This window comes from Capra hircus, chromosome 11 (genome assembly GCF_001704415.2).
Source record: "Capra hircus breed San Clemente chromosome 11, ASM170441v1, whole genome shotgun sequence".
Lineage (NCBI taxonomy): Eukaryota > Metazoa > Chordata > Mammalia > Artiodactyla > Bovidae > Capra > Capra hircus.
Window position 1 is genome coordinate 49,937,389 of NC_030818.1, and position 19,898 is coordinate 49,957,286.

General features: G+C 38.5%; 1 protein-coding gene across 1 annotated transcript in view; it reads right to left on the reverse strand.

The window, feature by feature from the left end:
• Window positions 1-19,898, reverse strand: part of DNAH6 (dynein axonemal heavy chain 6) — a 284,536-nt gene that overhangs the window by 217,908 nt on the left and 46,730 nt on the right. The window contains exons 11-14 of the mRNA XM_018054768.1: window positions 10,613-10,733; window positions 6,661-6,812; window positions 4,362-4,514; window positions 1,394-1,645 (exon numbers count right to left, since the gene is read on the reverse strand). Coding sequence (XP_017910257.1) covers window positions 1,394-1,645; window positions 4,362-4,514; window positions 6,661-6,812; window positions 10,613-10,733 — 678 coding nt within the window. The remainder of the gene's footprint in view (window positions 1-1,393; window positions 1,646-4,361; window positions 4,515-6,660; window positions 6,813-10,612; window positions 10,734-19,898) is intronic.

The following is a 19,898-nucleotide window of genomic DNA, read 5'->3' on the forward strand; positions in this document are numbered from 1 at the left end:
CTTATTTAACTTTTATGCAGAGTACATCATGAGAAATGCTACGCAGGATGAAGCGCAAGCTGAAATCACGATTGCCAGGAGAAATATCAATAACGTCAGATATGCAGATGACATCACTCTTATGTCAGAAAGTGAAGAGAATCTAAAGAACCTCTTGATGAAAGTGAAAGAGGAGAATGAAAAAGCTGGTTTAAAATTCAACATTCGAAAAACACAGATCCTGGCATTAGGTCCCATCCCTTCATGGCAAATAGATGGGGAAACAACGGAAACAGTGACACACTTTATTTTCTTGGGCTCCAAAATCACTGCAGATGGTGACTGCAGCCATGAAATTAAAAGATGCTTGCTCCTTGGAAGAAAAGCTATGACCAACCTAGACAGTATATTAGAAAGCAGAGACATTACTTTGCCGACAAGGTCTATCTAGTCAAAGCTACAGCTTTTCCAGTAGTTATGTATGGATGTGAGAGTTGGACTGTAAAGAAAGCTGAGCATTGAAGAATTGATGCTTTCAAACTGTGATGCTGGAGAAGACTCTTGAAGAGTCCCTTGGACTGCAAAGAGATCCAATTAGTCCATCCTAAAGGAAATCAGTCCTGAATATTTATTGGAAGGACTGATGCTCAAGCTTCAATACTTTGGCCACCTGATTTGAAGAACTGACTCATTTGAAAAGACCCTAATGCTGGGAAAGATTGAAGGAGAGAGGAGAAGGGGATGACAGAGGATAAGATGGCTGGATGATATCATCAACTCAATGGACATGAGTTTGAGCAAGCTTCAGGATTGGTGATGGACAGGGAAGCAGTCCATGGGGTCAGAAAGAGTTGGACATGACTGAGCAACTGCACTGAACTGAACTGAATGTACATGTTTCAATTGCTATTCTCTCAAATCATCCCACCTTTGCCTTTTCACACTGGGTCCAAACAAGTCTGTTCTTTACATCTCTGTCTCCTTTGCTGCCCTGCATGTAGGATCATCGTTATGTCTTTCTAAATCCCATATATATGCATTAATATACAGTATTTGTCGTTCTCTTTCTGACTTGACTCTGCGTAATAGGCTCCAGTTTCACCCACCTCATTAGGACTGACTCAAATGTATTCCTTTTTATAGCTGAGTAATATTCTATTTTGTACTTTTGATCATAAGTACTAAAGCAATACATACATTAGTTGCAGTGGCCTGGAATTTATTCAGTACCTCAGAGAGGTTCAGAAACACTTTAAATTTTCAGTAGCTGCTCAAAGACATTGTTAATTGATTAGAATGAAGCATAAACAAAATGAAAGCTAAACCAGATTAAAATGAAATATGCTTTCTAAACGGTCTATTAAAATGTAATAGCCTTTATATAGATTATTTTAAAAATTCTGCTTCAGCTTACCTGTGCTATCATCTTTACTTCATTCACTTCATTGTTTAGATCTTCAAGATCTCTACCCAAATGCAGACAAAATTGCTTAATGCTTGTTTCTCTGTCACCCACAGATTTATCAATGGCATTCCGAACAGCAACAATGGATGGCTTCATAGTTGCAAAAACAGCAAAGTCTTCAGGAGGTGTGGGAACCTGATACTGTTCAATGAGCTTGTACATCTGAATCACAACATTCCCTTCATCATCAAGGCTTTCGATCTAAATGGAAACATCAGTTGCTCATTAAATAAATCAGTATCCTGTTATACCTGTTAAAAGTAACTGATAAGAGACAGTCGCTGTGCACCACGTTGTAAAGAGCCAGCACACAGAGGAGTGCATTTAATGCAGATCAAATTGGCTGGAGCTGGCTGGATGACAAATACAGTCATTATTACGATGCAGACAATGAGGCCTAGGAGGTAAACTGTTCAGAACTGAGCACAGTTAATATTACCCTTATAGGTATTTACTTTTTCTCTCTCTCTTGTTCCCTAGTAAATTAAATAGTAGTACTCAGTCGCTTTAGTCGTGTCTGACCCTTTTGCGACTCCTTAGACTGCAGCCCACCAGGCTCCTCTGTCCATGGAATTTTCCAGGTAAGAATACTAGAGTGGGTTACCATTTCCTCCTCCCAGGGATCTTCCTAACCCAGAGATCGATTCCGCATCTCTTATGTCTCCTGTCTTGGGAAGCAGGTGCACAAGCATCACCTGATAAACCTCAGATTAAACTTTAAAGTTATTTAAAGTTTTCAGAGATGGCAGGTGCTGTGAGGATGCTCAGCTGCAACATCTGAGATTCCAGGCATGTGTGCTGAGCAGTGACTGTCCCAGGGCAGCCCCGGAGCTGTGCGGACCATGTACCTCTCTGTGTAGATTCAGAACCCTGATTGATGGAGAGCATCGTTCTACCCTCTAGTAAAGGCTTTTACTACCACTATTACTGACTCCTAAACATCTCTGCTCTGATGCCCTTGCCTCAGTGGACAGTGTCTTTCCTAATTTTCTGGCAAGGTCTCCCCAGTTTGAAGGGAGCTCTCCTTGCCACCACTCTGCCACAAGGTTATAGAGGAAGCATCCAGGTTCTATAACTTGACTCACTTCTTGGCGACAACTTAACTAGGGAGCATCAAATTGGGACAGAGTGAATCCAGCTCAGTCTGACCTTTCTCTTGACCTTGGGAAGAGTTAGATTGTATCTGTGGGCAGAGGCCATTTGCTTTCATGGGGTAACAAAACAGGTCCTAAACAGAAGAAAACTGTGGAGAGGCTTTAGAGAGATGGTTCTCAACCTTGGGCTGCGTCCCAATCACCCTGGCAATACTGCACTACTGTACTCTGTACAGTATGGGACAGTAAAGTACACAAAAGCACAACCACTTATAGAGGCTGCACGCATGTGACAATGTATGCCAGACATGTGAACTAACTTCCCGTGATTGGACAAGCAAATGCACATTCACATCTGAAAATTCGCAAGTTGAAAATTTGCATGCAAGGGATTTACTGGAGAATTGTAATCTAGATATTAGTTATAATGGAAGTCATGATCCTTCTTAATCTATACTTGCATAATAGTCAGGAAACTTACTAGCAGGAATGAAAGAAACCCAAGTTAAACTAGCTTAAGTAGGCAAGTGGATTAGGGAGACAACAGCAGATACAGAGACTCTTCTTGCCTGTTCGCTTGATGCCAGCCCCTATGTGCCAGCTGTCGTACGGCACTTTTCAAGGTACTGTACTGTAAGATTAAAAATGTTTTCTTTGTTTTTTTATGCATTATTTGTATGAAAAGTATTATAAACCTATTACAGTATAGTACTATATAGCTGATTGTGTTAGTTGGGTACCTAGGCTCACTTGGTTGGACTTAGGAAAAAATGGGACTTACAAATGCACTCTCAGAACAGAACTCATTTGAATTTAGGGGACTTACTGTATTATCATTTATTACAAATAAGAATTGCAATAAACTGGGGTTGAGAGCACTGGCTTTTTTGTCAGAGACCCAAGTTTGAATTCCAGATGTACTGTATACAGGTCTGTGATCTTGGACACAATGACCTATTTTGGTCCTCATTCGCTTATCTGCAGAATAAGAATAAAAATTATCTGTACTTCTTTCTGGTTGACTGCAGCCATGAAATTAAAAGACTCTTGCTCCTTGGAAGAAAAGTTATGACAAACCTAGACAGAGTATTAAAAAGCAGAGACATTACTTTGCTGACAAAGGTCTGCAGCGTTAAAGCTATGGTTTTTCCAGTAGTCATGTTTGCAAGTGAGAGTTGGACCATCAAGAAGGCTGAGGACTGAAGAATTGATGTTTTGAACTGTGGTGTTGGAGAAGACTCTTGAGAGTCCCTTGGACTGCAAGGTGATCAAACCAGTCAATCCTAAGGGAAATCAATCCTGAACATTCATTGGAAGGACTGATGCTGAAGCTGAAGATCCAATACTTTAGTTACCTGATGTGAAGAGTCAACTCATCAGAAAAGACCCTGATGCTGGGTAAGATTGAAGGCAGGAGGAGAAGGGGATGACCGAGGATGTGATAGGAGAGGTTGGATAGCATCATTGACTCAATGGACATGAATTTGAGCAAGCTCTGGGAGATGGTGAAGGACAAGGAGGCCTGGCATGCTGCAGTCCATGGGGTCGTAGAGAGTCAGACACGACTGAATGACTAAACAATACTTCTTAAGCTTTTGTAAGGATAAAAAATGTAACATATGTAGAAAATGTAGTACATGCCTGACCAGTAGTGATCAATGTTAGCTGCCATTACGACTGTGAGGTAAGCCATCCACTTCCTTTGCCTGAAAGTGTTTCTGATATTCTGACAGTTGTGTCTTGACCTTCAGTCCCTCAGTTTCTCTTATTTGCCTTCCTTCCCACAAGATTTGGAATAGTGAGTTACACAAGAATCAACTCACCCTTTCCTGAATTTCATCAAGAAATACTAAGCTGTTAACATATTCTATGGTAGTAGTTGGGACAAATTCAAGCTTGTATTCTGCATCTTGTGCCTCAGAGATGATGGCATCCACTTTTTTCTTGCTTAGACGAGGAAGCATATAATTCAGCACCTAGGAAAGAAGAAGGAACTATGAATCGTCACTACTTGAGTATTTCTACTTTATTACACATTTTAGATAAAGTCTAACTGAATGTCTGTTAAGTCAGCAGGCAATGGAAGCAGCAGTATATGAAAAGGCTTTTTTTCCCCCACACTGAAACAATAGGATTACTTTTGAAGATTATTTCCAGAATAAGTTAGATTGCACAACTTTTTAAAAAGTTTACCTAAGGACTTCTTTAGTGGTCCAGTGGTTAAAAATCTGCCTTGTAATGCTGGGAAAATGAATCTGATCCCTGGCTGGGGAACTAAGATCCCACATGTCATGGAGCAACTAAGCTCGAGCTCCACAACTACTGAAGCCTGTGGGTGCTGGCGTCTGTGCACCACAAATTAGAGAGCCCACATGCCATAACTAGAGAGTTTGTGTGCCACAAGGAAAGATCTCGCATGACCAAGATCCCATATGTTGCAACTAAGACCAGATGCAGCCAAATAAATAAATAATTTTTTTTAAAGTCTGCCTAAATGGTCTGATATTTTGTAAGTACCCTTTCTGTTACTTCATCCTGTATAGTGAACATTGTGGTACCACCCCCAGTATCAACTCCACTTCTTTCGTGCTGGATGGTAGTAATGATTTGGAGGAAGGTGATCTCTCCTTCAGAAACAAAGATTGAGTCTAATTGGTCTTAAGGTAAAATGAGCATGGCTTTCTTTGGCTAGTGTGATTGGATTAGAGTGAACCTCTGACATTAGCTGATCCAATTAAGTAGAAACCCAAGACTTTTGTTTAAGGCTGAGAGATCTCTCTCTCTCTCTCTCTGGACATGAATAAGGAAATAATTATCCTATGGAGACTTTGACTACCATTTCAGAAAAGTGAGGGTATATGAGCTTTAGGATGAAGCTGCCACATCAGAAGGAAGCTGGCACACAATGAATGGAAAAAATCAGGTCTTTAGGAACCACTGAGTCACTAGATCACAGCTTCCTGATGCCCATCCATCCACCCTCTGGACTTTTTCGATCCATACATTTTCTGATTGCTGAAGCCAGTTTGAAGTTTCTTTTGTTTTTTGTTTTTGGCTTAGTATACAGTAGTACTCAGGGTGCTCAGAAATGTTTGCTGAAATTGACTTCGCTTCAATTCTCTATTGTTTTCTTTTTCAACAGATGAATCAGCAAAGCTCTAGAAAGAAGTCCGATGCCACACAGCTAATTAGTGACAGAAAAGATAGTAGCACTCAGGCCTGCAGCCTTTTAGACAGAGCACTGTCTTATTTCATCTGCACCAGGGGTCAACAGAGGTTTTCTGTAAGGGCTGAATAGTAAATACTTTAGATTTGCAGGATATACGGTCTCTGTCACAACCACTCAGCTCTGCCCTTGTAGAGCAACCATAGGCAATACATAAGCAAACTGTCATGGTACAAAACAGGCGGCAGGCTGGAATGACCCTGTGGGATATAGTTTGCCAATCTCTGTTCTATACCACTGTGTCTCTAGAGGTATTTTTTAGAGTCTTTATTGAATCTGTTACAATATTGTTTCTGTTTTATGATTTGGGAGTTTTTTTTTTTTTTGGCTGTGAGGCATGTGCAATCTCAGCTCCCTGACCAGGGATTGAACCTGGGCCACTTTTAACTACTGAACCACCAGAGGAGTCCCTTTGTGGTGGGATTTGATGGTAAATATGACTAAAGGAAGACCTGAAAGTTATCGTAGAAGCAATCAAATCTCCTCAGCTCTACCACTCACTAAAATACAATCAGATCTTTAGGGACAGTTTCAGATCAGGAAACCTCAGTATCTAGGATACCTCAGTATCCTAGAATCAACCAGTATTCCTGCTAGGACTCTGAGCTGTTACAGCAATGTCTCCTCTGGAGGAAATCTTGAAATGCTCCAACGAAGGAAAAAGGAGTGGATGTAAGAGGCTAGTTTAAGGACTTTTGTTCCCTCACCTGAAATTGACAATGCTTGTGACAGAAAGAAAAACTTGGAACTTTCCCTACAAATTACAGATGCTGAATAGACTTAAGTTACTTTTAAATAGCTGCAATATTAGAAAATAAAGATAGGCTATTTGCAGGGGAAAAATCATAAAATAGTTTTAGAGACTATAATTAAATTTTTTCCTAGTTCATAGTCACCTCCAGGCACCGCAAAGGTGATGGAATTAGTTTTTCTTTTAGTTGCTTAGTGTCAATGAGCAGCAGTCCTACATTCCTGGTGGGTCTCAGAGCCACTGCGTCCTTGTGCTGTCTGTGATATTTTTCCAGTTGTTCACTAAAGAACTTAACACCTACATAGAATAATTCATATACAGCAAAAAACATATGTTAGATTTTAAAGGACCATTACACAGATATATCAAAAATCATTGCATTAATACACTTACATATGTATTTAAAATGAACTATCCGTAGGTAGAGAACCTTGTATAATTTTAAAATGTTAATTCATGATGCTTTATATTTTATTCTTGTAATGAAGAAACTAACATTTCATAATGTAAAAATATTTTCTGGCTGTCGCTAAGAATAGCTCATGAAAATAACTTGTAATTGCATTAGAGAATCTAGTCTATAATGCAGTAGATTCTAGAATCAGGCTGGTTTGAGTTGGCTTAATCTAACGGTTCTTCCACATCATACCTCAAAATAAGTTTGAATATGCATCCTTAGTTGTATTCGATTCTTTCTGACCCCATGGACTATAACCTACCATGCTCCTCTGTCCATGGGATTTTCCAGACAAAAATACTGGAGTGGGTTCCCATTTCCTCTGCCAGGGGATCTTCCTGACCCAGGGATTAAACCTGCATCTCCTGTGTCTCCTGCATCGCAGGCAGATTCTTTACCAAGTATACAAGGATATTAACAACAGAGAAAGTTTGAAACTCAAGAGATCAGGCATAGCTAAAGTTACTTCCATTCCTCCTCCCAACACCTCTGCCAACCCTGCTCCGCACATCAACGTTAAGGCCATTGTCAACTTTGTCTGCCAATGCTGCAGCTGCATTTTGATAATCTTCCTACCTCCAATTTCTCAAATCACCAGTGGAAGGCAGATTATCTTGAAATCATACTATTGGTCAAAAACAGCTCTTACAAACACACATATAATACAAAACAACTCCTTGTCTTTAAAAACTCAGCTAACTTTAATTCCAGTTGCTCCCTCCACTTGAGTCAGACAGTTTTCCCTACTGCTTCCTGTTCTTCTCTAACCCTCTTCCACCATCCCCAAGAGAAAAGGTTGTTGATCCTTGCCTTTATTTCCATCGCCTCCCGTTCTGGACACAAGGGGCAGTTTGACACAGTATAAAGAACACATCAGACAAAGTCTTAGAAAACCCAGGCCCAAGTCTTTAACCCACCTGTTGCTCTGGCTAAGTTACTTAATCTTTCTGAGCTTCACCTTCCTCAAGATACAAAAAAAGGGATGACAATTATCTCTCCTACTCATTTTAGAAGGTTTTGATGTGTTTATTTTTGAGAAATGAAAAAATTAGGATATCCAATGATCTGACAAAACCCCTGGTGAGGAAAGCTGTATAATGTTGCTTGATCTAGTATTTTCCAAATTTATTTGAACACAGAGTCTTTTTCATAGTATCATGTAATATCCTTCAGAATAGTGGTTCAAGGAACACCAATTCGGGAAACACCAATTTAGTCCAATACTTTCATTTTATACATAAATAAATTTAGATCACTCAAAGTTAAATGACATATCCATGTTCAAAGGGAAACAAAAGAGTAAAGCCAACAGAAGAGCTCTCTCTTGATGAGATGGGGGAGGAATGGTTTGTATAACAAACTCTCAAGTCAGGGGAAACAATTTCTAAACCACTTACTCACTGTGTAATCTTGGAGTTGCCTTATCTCTGTATTTCCACTTACCTATTTGTAAAATGAGAATACGCGCCTATATAGAATTATGACGATTAGATAAAATAGATTAGATGAGACAGCACAGCACCTATCATAAGTGCTTAGCAAGTATGGAAAATATTAGTAGACACTGACTTTTATAGAAATTTAGTGGTTTCTAAATTTATGGCTGATTATTTCAGAAAGCGAGAGTCTGTCTTCTGATCACCTTCTGGAGCTAAACAAAGGGCAGTCTGGCTAAAAGTTTGGTTAAACAGACATTTATTAAGTATAATAAACTATAATATATCTTAGGGCTTCCCAGGTGGCACTTGTGGTAAAGAATTCCCCTGCCAATGCAGGAGACATAACAGATGCGGGTTCAGTCCCTGGGTGGGGAAGATCCCTCTGGAAGAGGAAATGGCAATCCGCTCTAGAATTCTTGCCTGGGAAATCTCATGGACAGAAGAACTTGGAGGGCTCCAGTCCATGGAATCACAAAGACTTGGACATGACTGAGCATCTGAGCACAATATATCGTAGGCAGTGTTATAGTAATTTGAGGGAATGTGGTATAACAGGCAAGGCATGGTATCCAAGGGGCAAAGTTACGTTCTAATGGGAAATACTGGGTTCAGAGGTTTAGGAAGTACAAGAGAGTTCCTAAAAGAGGAAGAAAACAACTTTTAGGAGTCCAGGCCAATCTACTCCAGATTCCCAGACAACAAATGGCTAATACCTATGATACCCTGGTTCGGAGATTGAGACAGGATCGACAAGCCAAGGCAGGACTAGATGAAGGGCAGTCTGGGAGCATGGTAGCCTTATCCAGTTAGGTAACTGGTGAGGGAGTAAAGTCATCCAACGTGAGGAACGTGGAGACTCAGAGGCCTTGGCTCAAGGCTGTGAGCAGGCGATCTAGATGGTTAGAACTGGTTATTTGGATTAGTCTATTTCATGCTGAAATGCCAGGCTCCACATCTTACTGTTACCACGGTGCCACCATGGTATATAATATAATATAATATAATATAATATAATACCGGTCAGTTCCCTTCAGTTCAACACACACTAAGTCTCAGTGTGACGGTGTTGGTGAAGAATGGTAGAAATGAACGTGTCTAATTTTTTTTTTTTAATTTCTTAAGTAGAACCCCACTTTTGTTTCTTGAGCAAGTTAGTGCTCTGGAGAAAAAAGGTCTGTTTCAACTTTTCAAAACTTAAGAGACATAAAAAGTAAATACGGTGTCTATTCTTGGATTAGATTCTGGGCCAAACCAGCTGCAAACTGCTTTATTTGGCAGATTCTGAATATGGACTAAATGTTGACTTTAGAGATTTTTTTTCTCAGGTGTGAAAATATTTTGATTTTGTAGGGAGATGCTTTTTGAAGATGCATATTGAAGTATTTCATTTAGGGACTGGCATGTCTAATTTACTTTAAAATACTTCAGTGTAATAAAAATAATGAATTGAAAGAAAAACACAAGAATTTACAGAAAAAAAAAAGTGCTCATTCATGAAGCAAAGTATCAGAGTAAACATTTTTGTGCATGAGAGAAAAAAAAAGAATAAAACCAGTTAATGAAACAACAGCAACAAAAGAAGAATATGGGTATACTTCACATTTTTAAATGGTAATAATGAATGCTATATACTTAATTTTCATAATCATTTGGAAACTTTCTTGCCTGAAATTTCACTTGGGCATTGTATTTTATTTTCTTTGGTTGAATAAAAATAAATTTAATAAAATAACTTCTCCATGGTTCTAATCTCATGACTAAGGTGTCGATTCATACCTACCCAGTTGCAATAGGGCTGTACAAATAGAGTAACTTGAATTCCTGAGACAGAATGAATTCTTGAGATACATGTTATACTATGTAAACATTTTTTAAGGAATCTGAGGGGAAAACATTCCTTTCAACTCCTTTCCATATAGAGGCTATATGACCTTGGCACTGGTACAGCTTCATACTAAAAGATAAGCTCTTGGGGAAGAATTCCTTCCCATAATGTTTTGAAATAAAACATAACAGTAAAAGTAAAGAAAAAAGTGGTTCTACAGAAAGTAATCTAGAAATGAATAAACTCTTGTGTTTTGTCACACCAGCTCTTTTGGGCTATCATCTCTGTCACCACACACCACAAAACAGAAATGTAGACCATGATAAAGCTTGATATGACTCTTAGATATAATTAGCAAGGACAAATGAAAACTTACCAGGTTCTTGAAGTTTAAGATCTTGTAAATCAAGACTTTCATTTTCCTTGAAGAATATTTGAAACTTTTCAAATGTAGCTGCATATAATTGGGCAGATTCAAATGCTGCCTGTATGGCTTCCTAAACATCATATAAAATAAAAACAAACAAAACTATATTTTTCCTGAGCAGAATTTAATTTTATACAACTAAAAAATGCAGATGCACACTATGCTGTGACCTGGGGATATATAAGTGAGAGAAAAGGTACCGTCCTTGATGACAAAGGGCAGTTAATAAATTCTCTTTTGAAACTTAAAAAAAAAAAAATCTTTAAATGACTTTCAAAGAATTGTTCCTTATGATTAAAAAGAAGTAAACGTGTAATTTTTTAGCTTCACGGTGAACTTATACATCACTAGTAGATACATGGCAAGAGACAATGTCTATTTATTTTCCAAATTGCAAATTTTATATCTTGGTTTAAGAGTTTTTGAGCAAAGGCAAACCATTTAGCATATATGCAAAATTACTTGCCTAATCTCATTATTAAATTCTCTATGCTGGCAAGTTTCCTATTTCAAAATGTCTTCAGAATTTGCCCTAATAAATACTTTCCCTCACTTTGATTAAACTTGGCGCAAGCCTCCACTTCCCTACAAGACTTTTCCTATAATACCAGGTCAGTACACATTATCATAGTTCAATGGCATCACAATGCCTGTGAATGGCAGTTAGGACTTGTTTCTTGTTGATCTTGGCCTATTACTCCCTGGCTACACTCCGTTGCCTTCTCTTAATATTTCCTACTAAGACTTCTTGCAAATGACTGCAATTTGCCCCAAGGAAAACTAGAGATGATCAATGGAATTGCTCATTCCCAACACACCACTGCTAGGGTAGGTAGCTCAGACTCTTGCTTTACATACTTAGTGAGTAGTGGTAGAAATTTTAATTACAAACACTAGTACACACCCTAGATGGCTATATTTAGATATTTGTTCATTTATTTCCTTTCAATAGGCTTTGTATATAATCTTCCAGAATGTTTCTGCTGTTTATTTCTTTACATTAAAAATTGAAGGGAAGATACTATGTCAAAGTATATCTCCTTTGAGCAGATTTAATAGTGTCTCTGGTACATGATCATGCAAGTGTTAGGCAGAAACACAATGGGTGACCCCAAAATGGAAAGCTCTACCAACATGTTCAAATATGACTTTTAAAACCTCACAGCATAGTTGCTGGAGTAGTTCAAATAATTCCATATATGGTCACTGAATTCTTTAAATTTTAATAATGTATCACATTTGCTTTATGACTTTCTCTCTATATATTATTTTACTCTGAACCATTTGGAAGAAAGCTGCAGACACAAGATATTTCTAACACTAAATATTTCACGGCTTATTTAATAAACACAAAAATATTTTCTTAAATTGCCATAATATTAATATAATGACTTAAATCAGTAAATTAGCATTGATATTAATACTATTATCTAATTACAGACCTTTATACAAATTTTGGGAGAAGGCAATGGCAACCCACTCCAGTACTCTTGCCTGGGAAACCCCATGGACAGAGGAGCCTGGTAGGCTACAGTTCATGGGGTTGCGAAGAGTCGAACATGACCGAGCGATTTCACTTTCACTTTTCACTTTCATGCACTGGAGAAGAAAATGGCAACCCACTCTAGTATTCTTGCCTAGAGAATCCCAGGGACGGGAGCCTGGTGGGCTGCCATTTATGGGGTCACAAAGAGTCGGACACGACTGAAGAGACTTAGCAGCAGCAGTGGCATACAAATTTTGCCATCTCTCCCAATAATGTCTTTCATAGTAAAATAAAAAAACATTTTTCTCCCCGGCCCACTATCCTATCCAAGATCAGGTATTGTATCTTGTCATATATCTTTGGTGTCCTTTAATCTGGACCAATTTCTCAATCTTTGTCTTTCATGATCTTTACCTTTTTGAAGAGTAGTGTGTGTGTGTGTGTGTGTGTGTGTGCGACACTTCTTAATGCTTACATTCAGTTATACATTTTGGCAATAATACGACGGAAATGATGTATGTTCTCCATGTATCATGTTTAAAGGCACATAATGTTGATTTGTCCCATTACTAGCAATGTTAACACTACTAAAGTGGTATCTGTGAGATCTGTCCTGTAAATGTACTATTTTCTCTTTAAATCAATAAATATCCTATGCAGAAATGTTTTGAGATAAAAGTCCTTTTTCTCACCATACCTTTGCATATCCATTTCAGTATGCATTGGAGATTCTCACCTATTTCTATGGTTGCTATAGAAGTGGTGGTAAAGTGCTATAAAGTGGTGATCTTTTTTTAGGTTTTTCTTCTATGTTTACTAGTTGGCATTTTACTGTAAGGAAGAGCTTTCCATTGTCACTCCATCGATTCATTCATTTATTCATAAAATATTGCTTATGTATTCTTACTTTCAAACACTGTTATAACCATTACTTATTTTAATGGTCAGATTGTTCTAGAGAGACCCTTCAAGTTGGCTTTTTAATCTTTTCTGCAGGTCTCCATTAGTTCTTAGACATTTTCTTATTTGTGTGTGGGAGGGTGGGGTAGAGGGCCTTTCCTGGTGGCTAGATGTTAATGAATCTGCCTGCAATGAAGGAGACTCTGGTTCAATTCCTGGATCGGGAAGATCCCCTGGAAAAGTAAATGGCAACCCATTTCAGTATTCTTGCCTGGGAAATTCCATTGACAGAGGAGCCTGGCAGGCTAACAGTCTATGGTGTCACAAAGAGTCAGACATGACTAAGCAATAAGCAGTTTCTTCAGAGATAAGGATCTTTTGCTTTGGAATGATACATAGAAACCAATGTGTGGACGCTAAATGTGCTCATCACTATTAGGATGTCACTGCTTCCAGATCATCTCAGTGAGCAGAACAAGAAACACACACACACACACACACCACAAATATACATACATACACAAGACCCTATATATAGTTCTCTTTCTACTAATTAATTAGAGATCATGAGTTCATAATTCCATTTCCAATATAACACCATTCTGGCCTTTTCTCGTCCATATTTGTACTTCCCTTTCTGAGGAGGAGTAACCTCATTTCATTATCCACAATATATTTAGTTGTTTGCTAAACTGCAGAATACACAGAAAGTCATTTCAGAATTGCTAATGCACTAATACCACTGTGAAAAACAAACTAAGTGGAACCTAATATTTGTTATAATTACAGTGATCTTTAGCTTAAGGGTATATAGGCAAAACATTGTATTTATTTATTTTTAAGACCTTGATTTATTAATTTACTTTTAAAAAATTAATTAATTTTACTTTATCATATTGTATTGGTTTTGCCATACATTGACTTGAATCTGCCATGAGTATACATGTGTTTCCCATCCTGAACCCCTCTCCCACTTCCCTCCCCATCCCATCCCTCTGGGTCATCCCAGTGCACCAGCCCTGAGCACCCTGTATCATGCATCAAACCTGGACTGGTGATTCGTTTCACATATGATACTTTACATGTTTCAATGCTATTCTCCCATATCTTCCCACCCTTGCCCTCTTCCACAGAGTCCAAAAGACTGTTCTATACATCTGTATCTCTTTTTCTGTCTCACATACAGGGTTATTGTTACCTTCTTTCTAAATTCCATATATATGCGTTAGTATACTGTATTGGTATTTTTCTTTCTGGCTTACTTCACTCTGTATAAATCGGCTCCAGTTTCATCCACCTCATTAGAACCGATTCAAATGTATTCTTTTTAATAGCTGAGTAATATTCCATTGTGTATATATATCACAGCTTTCTTATCCATTCATCTGCTGATGGGCATCTAGGTTGCTTCCATGTCCTGGCTATGATAAACAGTGCTGCAATGAACATTGGGGTACACGTGTCTCTTTCAATTCTGGTTTCCTCCGTGTGTATGCCCAGCAGTGGGATTGTTGGGTCGTATGACAGTTCTATTTCCAGTTTTTTAAGGAATCTCCACACTGTTCTCCATAATGGCTGTACTAGTATGCATTCCCACCAACAGTGTAGGAGGGTTCCCTTTTCTCTACACCCTCTCCAGCATTTATTGCTTGTAGACTTTTGGATTGCAGCCATTCTGACCGGCGTGAAATGGTACCTCATTGTGGTTTTGATTTGCATTTCTCTGATAATGAGAAAACACTGTATTTAAAAGTTACTTGTTTTAGTGTTTTCCCCTTCCTCACAGTGTGGTTATTCATTTGAAATATAGAATAGTTCATTTGTTTTTTAATGCATCCTGTTTTAAGATTTTGTTTCCTCATTCTCATAGCTTTCCTGTTGTTATTTAGACACTAAGCTAGGTCCCACTCTTTCGTGACCTCACTGATTGTAGCCTGCGTGGCTCCTCTGTCCATGGGACTTCCCAGGCAAGAATACTGGGGTAGAGTGCTGTTTCCTTGTCCAGGGGATCTTCCTGAGCCAGGGATCAAAACCACGTCTCCTGTATTGGCAGATGGATTCTTTACCACTGAGCCACTAGGGAAGCACATAGATTTTAAAAGAACTATACTGGACTATACTAAAAGGTATGCTCAGAACTAAGTGTGACTCTTCTCATCTTTTCTACTCCAAACCCACCATCCTGTCTACACCATTCCCACCGTCTTCTCTACAGAACCAGTTTCCTTAGTTTCTGGTTTATCTCTTCCTTCTCCCTATTTTCTGACATAAAAAGTAGCACACTATAGATATTCTTGTCTAATTTGATTTTTCCACCTAACAGTATATCCTGGAAATCACTCCATAGTTAATAAATTTTCATGTTACTTAGGTGTATTTCTGGGCTTTTTATTCCATTTCACTGTCCTGATAACTATGCATGTGCCAATATCACAATCGTTTAATTATAGAGTTTATATTTAATACTTGGCTAGAATAGTATCCCAAATAGCTTTTCTTTTTTAGGGTTTTCCTAGCTTCCATGGATGTCTATTATTCCTTATAGGCTTTACTATAAACCTAAAATGCTCTACAATAAGTTTTTAGTATTATTATTTAATTGGCATTTTTATTACATTTATAAATTAACCTAGGGAGAATAGAAGCCTTTATTATGTTGAGTCATTCCATCTAAGAACATTTATCTATTTTTGTGTCTTCCAGAAGCCTTTAAGAAAACTTAAAAGATATTTTTATATAGGTTTTTTTAGCATTTCTTACTAGGTTTAGTCTTAAATATATTACCTGCTTTGTTGCTATTACAAATGGAGATTTTCCCACCAGGCATTTTCAGTATTCTGGAACAATTTATGTGATACTGTGAATATATGGCCTTTGGTGAGTCGATCTCTTTATATATGGTACTTTGTGAATATATGGTCTTTGGTGAGTTCCCCTGTGAACCCATTTGGGGCTGGTGCTTTTTACAAGGTATTTCTTTAATAACCTCCTCTGTTTCTGTGGATATTGGTAAGCTTTCTATTTCCAATGCTGTTAATTTAGATACCCATGTTTCCCTAAAAATATTATCCACTTAATCTAAGTTTTCAAATTTATTTGGATAAATGTCTGCAGGGTTTTCATATTTATTTAGATAAGTAAATTTTTATTTTCATAAAAATCCCTTGTTTTTTTTCTGTTTCAATGGTTATTTCCTTATTATTTATCACTGATTATGTTAGTTAAGAATTCTATATCCTAATTTACATTTAATGAAAGCTCCATGTGAAGACTTCTGTTCACAGTAATTCTGTTTATGTACCATTTATGTCTCATTGCATTTCTCTGCCTTTTGCATTTCCTGTACTATTTTGTGCATAGAGATTTATAGCCCTGACTCATGGGACCACAAGTCTTGCTTTCTTATGGTAACGTTTGCCTTTACAATACTGAACACTACTCCATATTTTGTCTCTCTGAATTCTTTGTCTTACATTGCACATTTGTTCTTGCATGCTGTGTGTCTGATCTGTTAGAGCCCTCAGCATATTAATCATCAGTTCAGTTCAGTTCATTCAGTCATGTACAACCCTCTGTGACCCCACGGACTGCAGCACGCCAGGATTCCCTGTCCATCACTAACTTCTGGAGCTTGCTCAAACTCACGTCCATCCAGTCAGTGATGCCATCCAATTATTTCATCTTCTGTCATCCCCTTCTCCTCTAGCTGGAAAAACCATAGCTTTGACTAGATGGACCTTTGTTGGCAAAGTAATGTCTCTGCTTTTGAATATGCTGTCTAGGTTGGTCATAGCTTTCCTTCCAAGGAGCAAGCGTCATTTAATTTCATGGCTGCAGTCACCATCTACAGTGATTTTGGAGCCCCCTAAAATAAAGTCTCTCACTGTTTCCATTGTCTCCCCATCTATTTGCCATGAGGTGATGGGACCAGATGCCATGATCTTCGTTTTCTCTATATTGAATTTTAAGCCAATATTTTCACTCTCCTCTTTCACTTTCATCAAGAGGCTCTTTAGTTCTTCTTCACTTTCTGCCATAAAGGTTGTGTCATCTGCATATCTGAGGTTATTGATATTTCTTCCAGCAATCTTGATTCCAGCTTGTGCTTTATCCAGCCCAGCATTTCTCATGATGTACTCTGCATAGAAGTTAAATAAGCAGGGTGACAGTATACAGCCTTGACGTACTCCTTTTCCTATTTGGAACCAGTCTGTTGTTCCATGTCGAGTTCTAACTGTTGCTTCTTAACCTGCATACAGATTCCTCAAAAGGCAGGTCAGGTGGTCTGGTGTTCCCATCTCTGTCAGAATTTTCCACAGTTTATTGTGATCCACACAGTCAAAGGCTTTGGCATAGTCAATAAAGCAGAAGTAGATGTTTTCTCTGGAGCTCTCTTGCTTTTTTGATGATCCAATGGATGTTGGCAATTTGATCTCTGGTTCCTCTGCCTTTTCTAAATCCAGCTTGAACATCTGCAAGTTCATGGTTCACATACTGTTGAAGCCTGGCTTGGAGAATTTTCAGCACTACTTTACTAGCGTGTGAGATGAGCTCAATTGTGCGGTCATTTGAGCAAACTTTGGCATTGCCTTTCTTTAGGATTGGAATGAAAACTGACCTTTTCCAGTCCTGTAGCCACTGCTGAGTTTTCCAAATTTGCTGGCATATTGAGTGCAGCATTTTCACAGCATCATCTTTGAGGATTTGACAGAGCTCAACTGGAATTCCATTGCCTCCACTAGCTTTGTTTGTAGTGATGCTTCCTAAGGCCCACTTCACTTTCCATTCCAGGATGTCTGGCTCTAGGTGAGTGATCATACTGTCATGGTTATCTGGGTCATGAAGATCTTTTATGTATAGTTCTTCTGTGTATTGTTGCCACCTCTTCTTAATATCTTCTGCTTCTGTTAGGTCCATTCCATGTATGTCCTTTATTGTGCCCTTCTTTACATGAAATGTTCCCTTGATATCTCTAACTTTCTTGAAGAGATCTCTAGTCTTTCCCATTCTATTAATCATAGTTGTTCTATTAATCATGCATGCATGCTCAGTCACTTCAGTCGTGTCTGACTCTCTGTGACCCCATGGACCTTGGCCCCCCAGGCTCCTCTGTCCATGGGATTCTTCAGGCAAGAATACTGGAATGGGTTGCCATTTCCTTCTCCAATGACTATTAATCATAGTTGTATGATTATTTAATCATAGTTGCTTTAAATTCTGGGTCTGATATGTCCAATACCCCTGCCATGTCTGGGTCTGATACTTGCTCTGTCTTCTAATTTTTTCCCTTTTTAATATGCCTTGTAACTTTTTTTGATAACTGGATGTCATATACTTGGTAAAAGGAATGGCTGTTAATAGGTCCTTAGTTAGAGGATGATATGTGTCAGGGAAGGGGATATATTTCACCTTCATCCTTTGATTAGGTCTCAGTCTTTTAGTAAGCCAGTGCCTCTGGACTGTGAGTATCATCATAAATGTCTCTCGCTTTTTTTCCCCCCTTCTCTCCTTAGGTGGGACAGGATGGCTAGAGTAGGCTGGAGTTGTGTATTTCCCTTCCCTCAGGTCAGTAAAGACCTCACAATACACTAGCAAATTAAACTCTGGATAACTAATTTCCTCTAAGGGCAGGCCTTGTTAAGAACAGAGTGCTCTGATGTATTTCAAATGATTCCTTTCCCCTCTCTCTGCTGGAAGCATGAGGAGATCTTTTTCTGATATTTATTGTGAGAACCTGGTTGAGCTCCTGCAGGTAAATTTCATAACACTGTGGGAGTCTCCTATAACTGGGTCCCCTGAGTGCTTTATTCTGACTTGGTCACACTGAGCCTCCAGCAAAGTACCAATTACAGTTCTGGTTTTCCTGTCCTGGCACTGGTTCTCACTGAGGTTTCTGCCCATGAGTCTCTGCTCTCAGAACCGTGACTCCCTGTATGTATTTCTCTGTCTCTCCAGTCTTGAGGGCTGTGGTTTTCCCTATGCCCTCACCTCTCTTCCAGACCCATTAACAGTCTGTTCAATCAATGTGTTCAGCTTTTTACTTGTTGTTAGGATGGAGTGGCAACTTCCAAGCTCCTTACATGTGGATCTACAAATAGAAAGATCAGTCTTTTTACCAGATATCTCTTGATTGGATGAAACTCATCTTTGTTCCACAAAAACTCCAAATCAGCGTCAATTTCTCTAGGGCACATTGTCTTTCTAAAACTACTTTCTCTATGGCCTTCCTACTTGAAGGACTGGCTTATCTAGATAAAAACTCTTGATCACATTTTTTTCCCTTGAGTTTCATTAAAAAGTGCTGTTCCATCATCACCTTGCTTTATATGTCATTTTTGAGAAGTCTGATGCTGTTTCCATATGTTATGTTATTATTTTGCTTTGAGACCTGGAGGAAAAATTTTTTTTTCTTTAAAAGATAGTAGTTTCAAGAGTATGTATCTCAGAGTTAATTGGTCTGGGTCAATTTTCCAAGATACTCTGTATACAGATTCACAGTTTCTTTTCTTGGACTATAGTTATGTGCTTGTTCTACACCTTGTTTTATTTTTCTTCTTCAGAGACTTTATTTATATGCATATTATTTTTCTTTGCCTTTTTTCTATTTTGATTATTTTCTTTCTAACCATTTTTTTTTCTTATATCTTGTACAGTGGTAAAGAAGCTGCCTACCAATGAAGAAGACACAAGAGATGTGGGTTCTATCCTTGTGTCAGGAAGATCCCCTGGAGTAGTAAATGGCAACTCACTCCAGTATTCTTGCCTGGAGCATTCCATAGACAGAGGAGCCTGGTGGGCTACAGTCCGTAGGGTCGCAAAGAGTCGGACAGGACTGAGCAGCTGAGGACA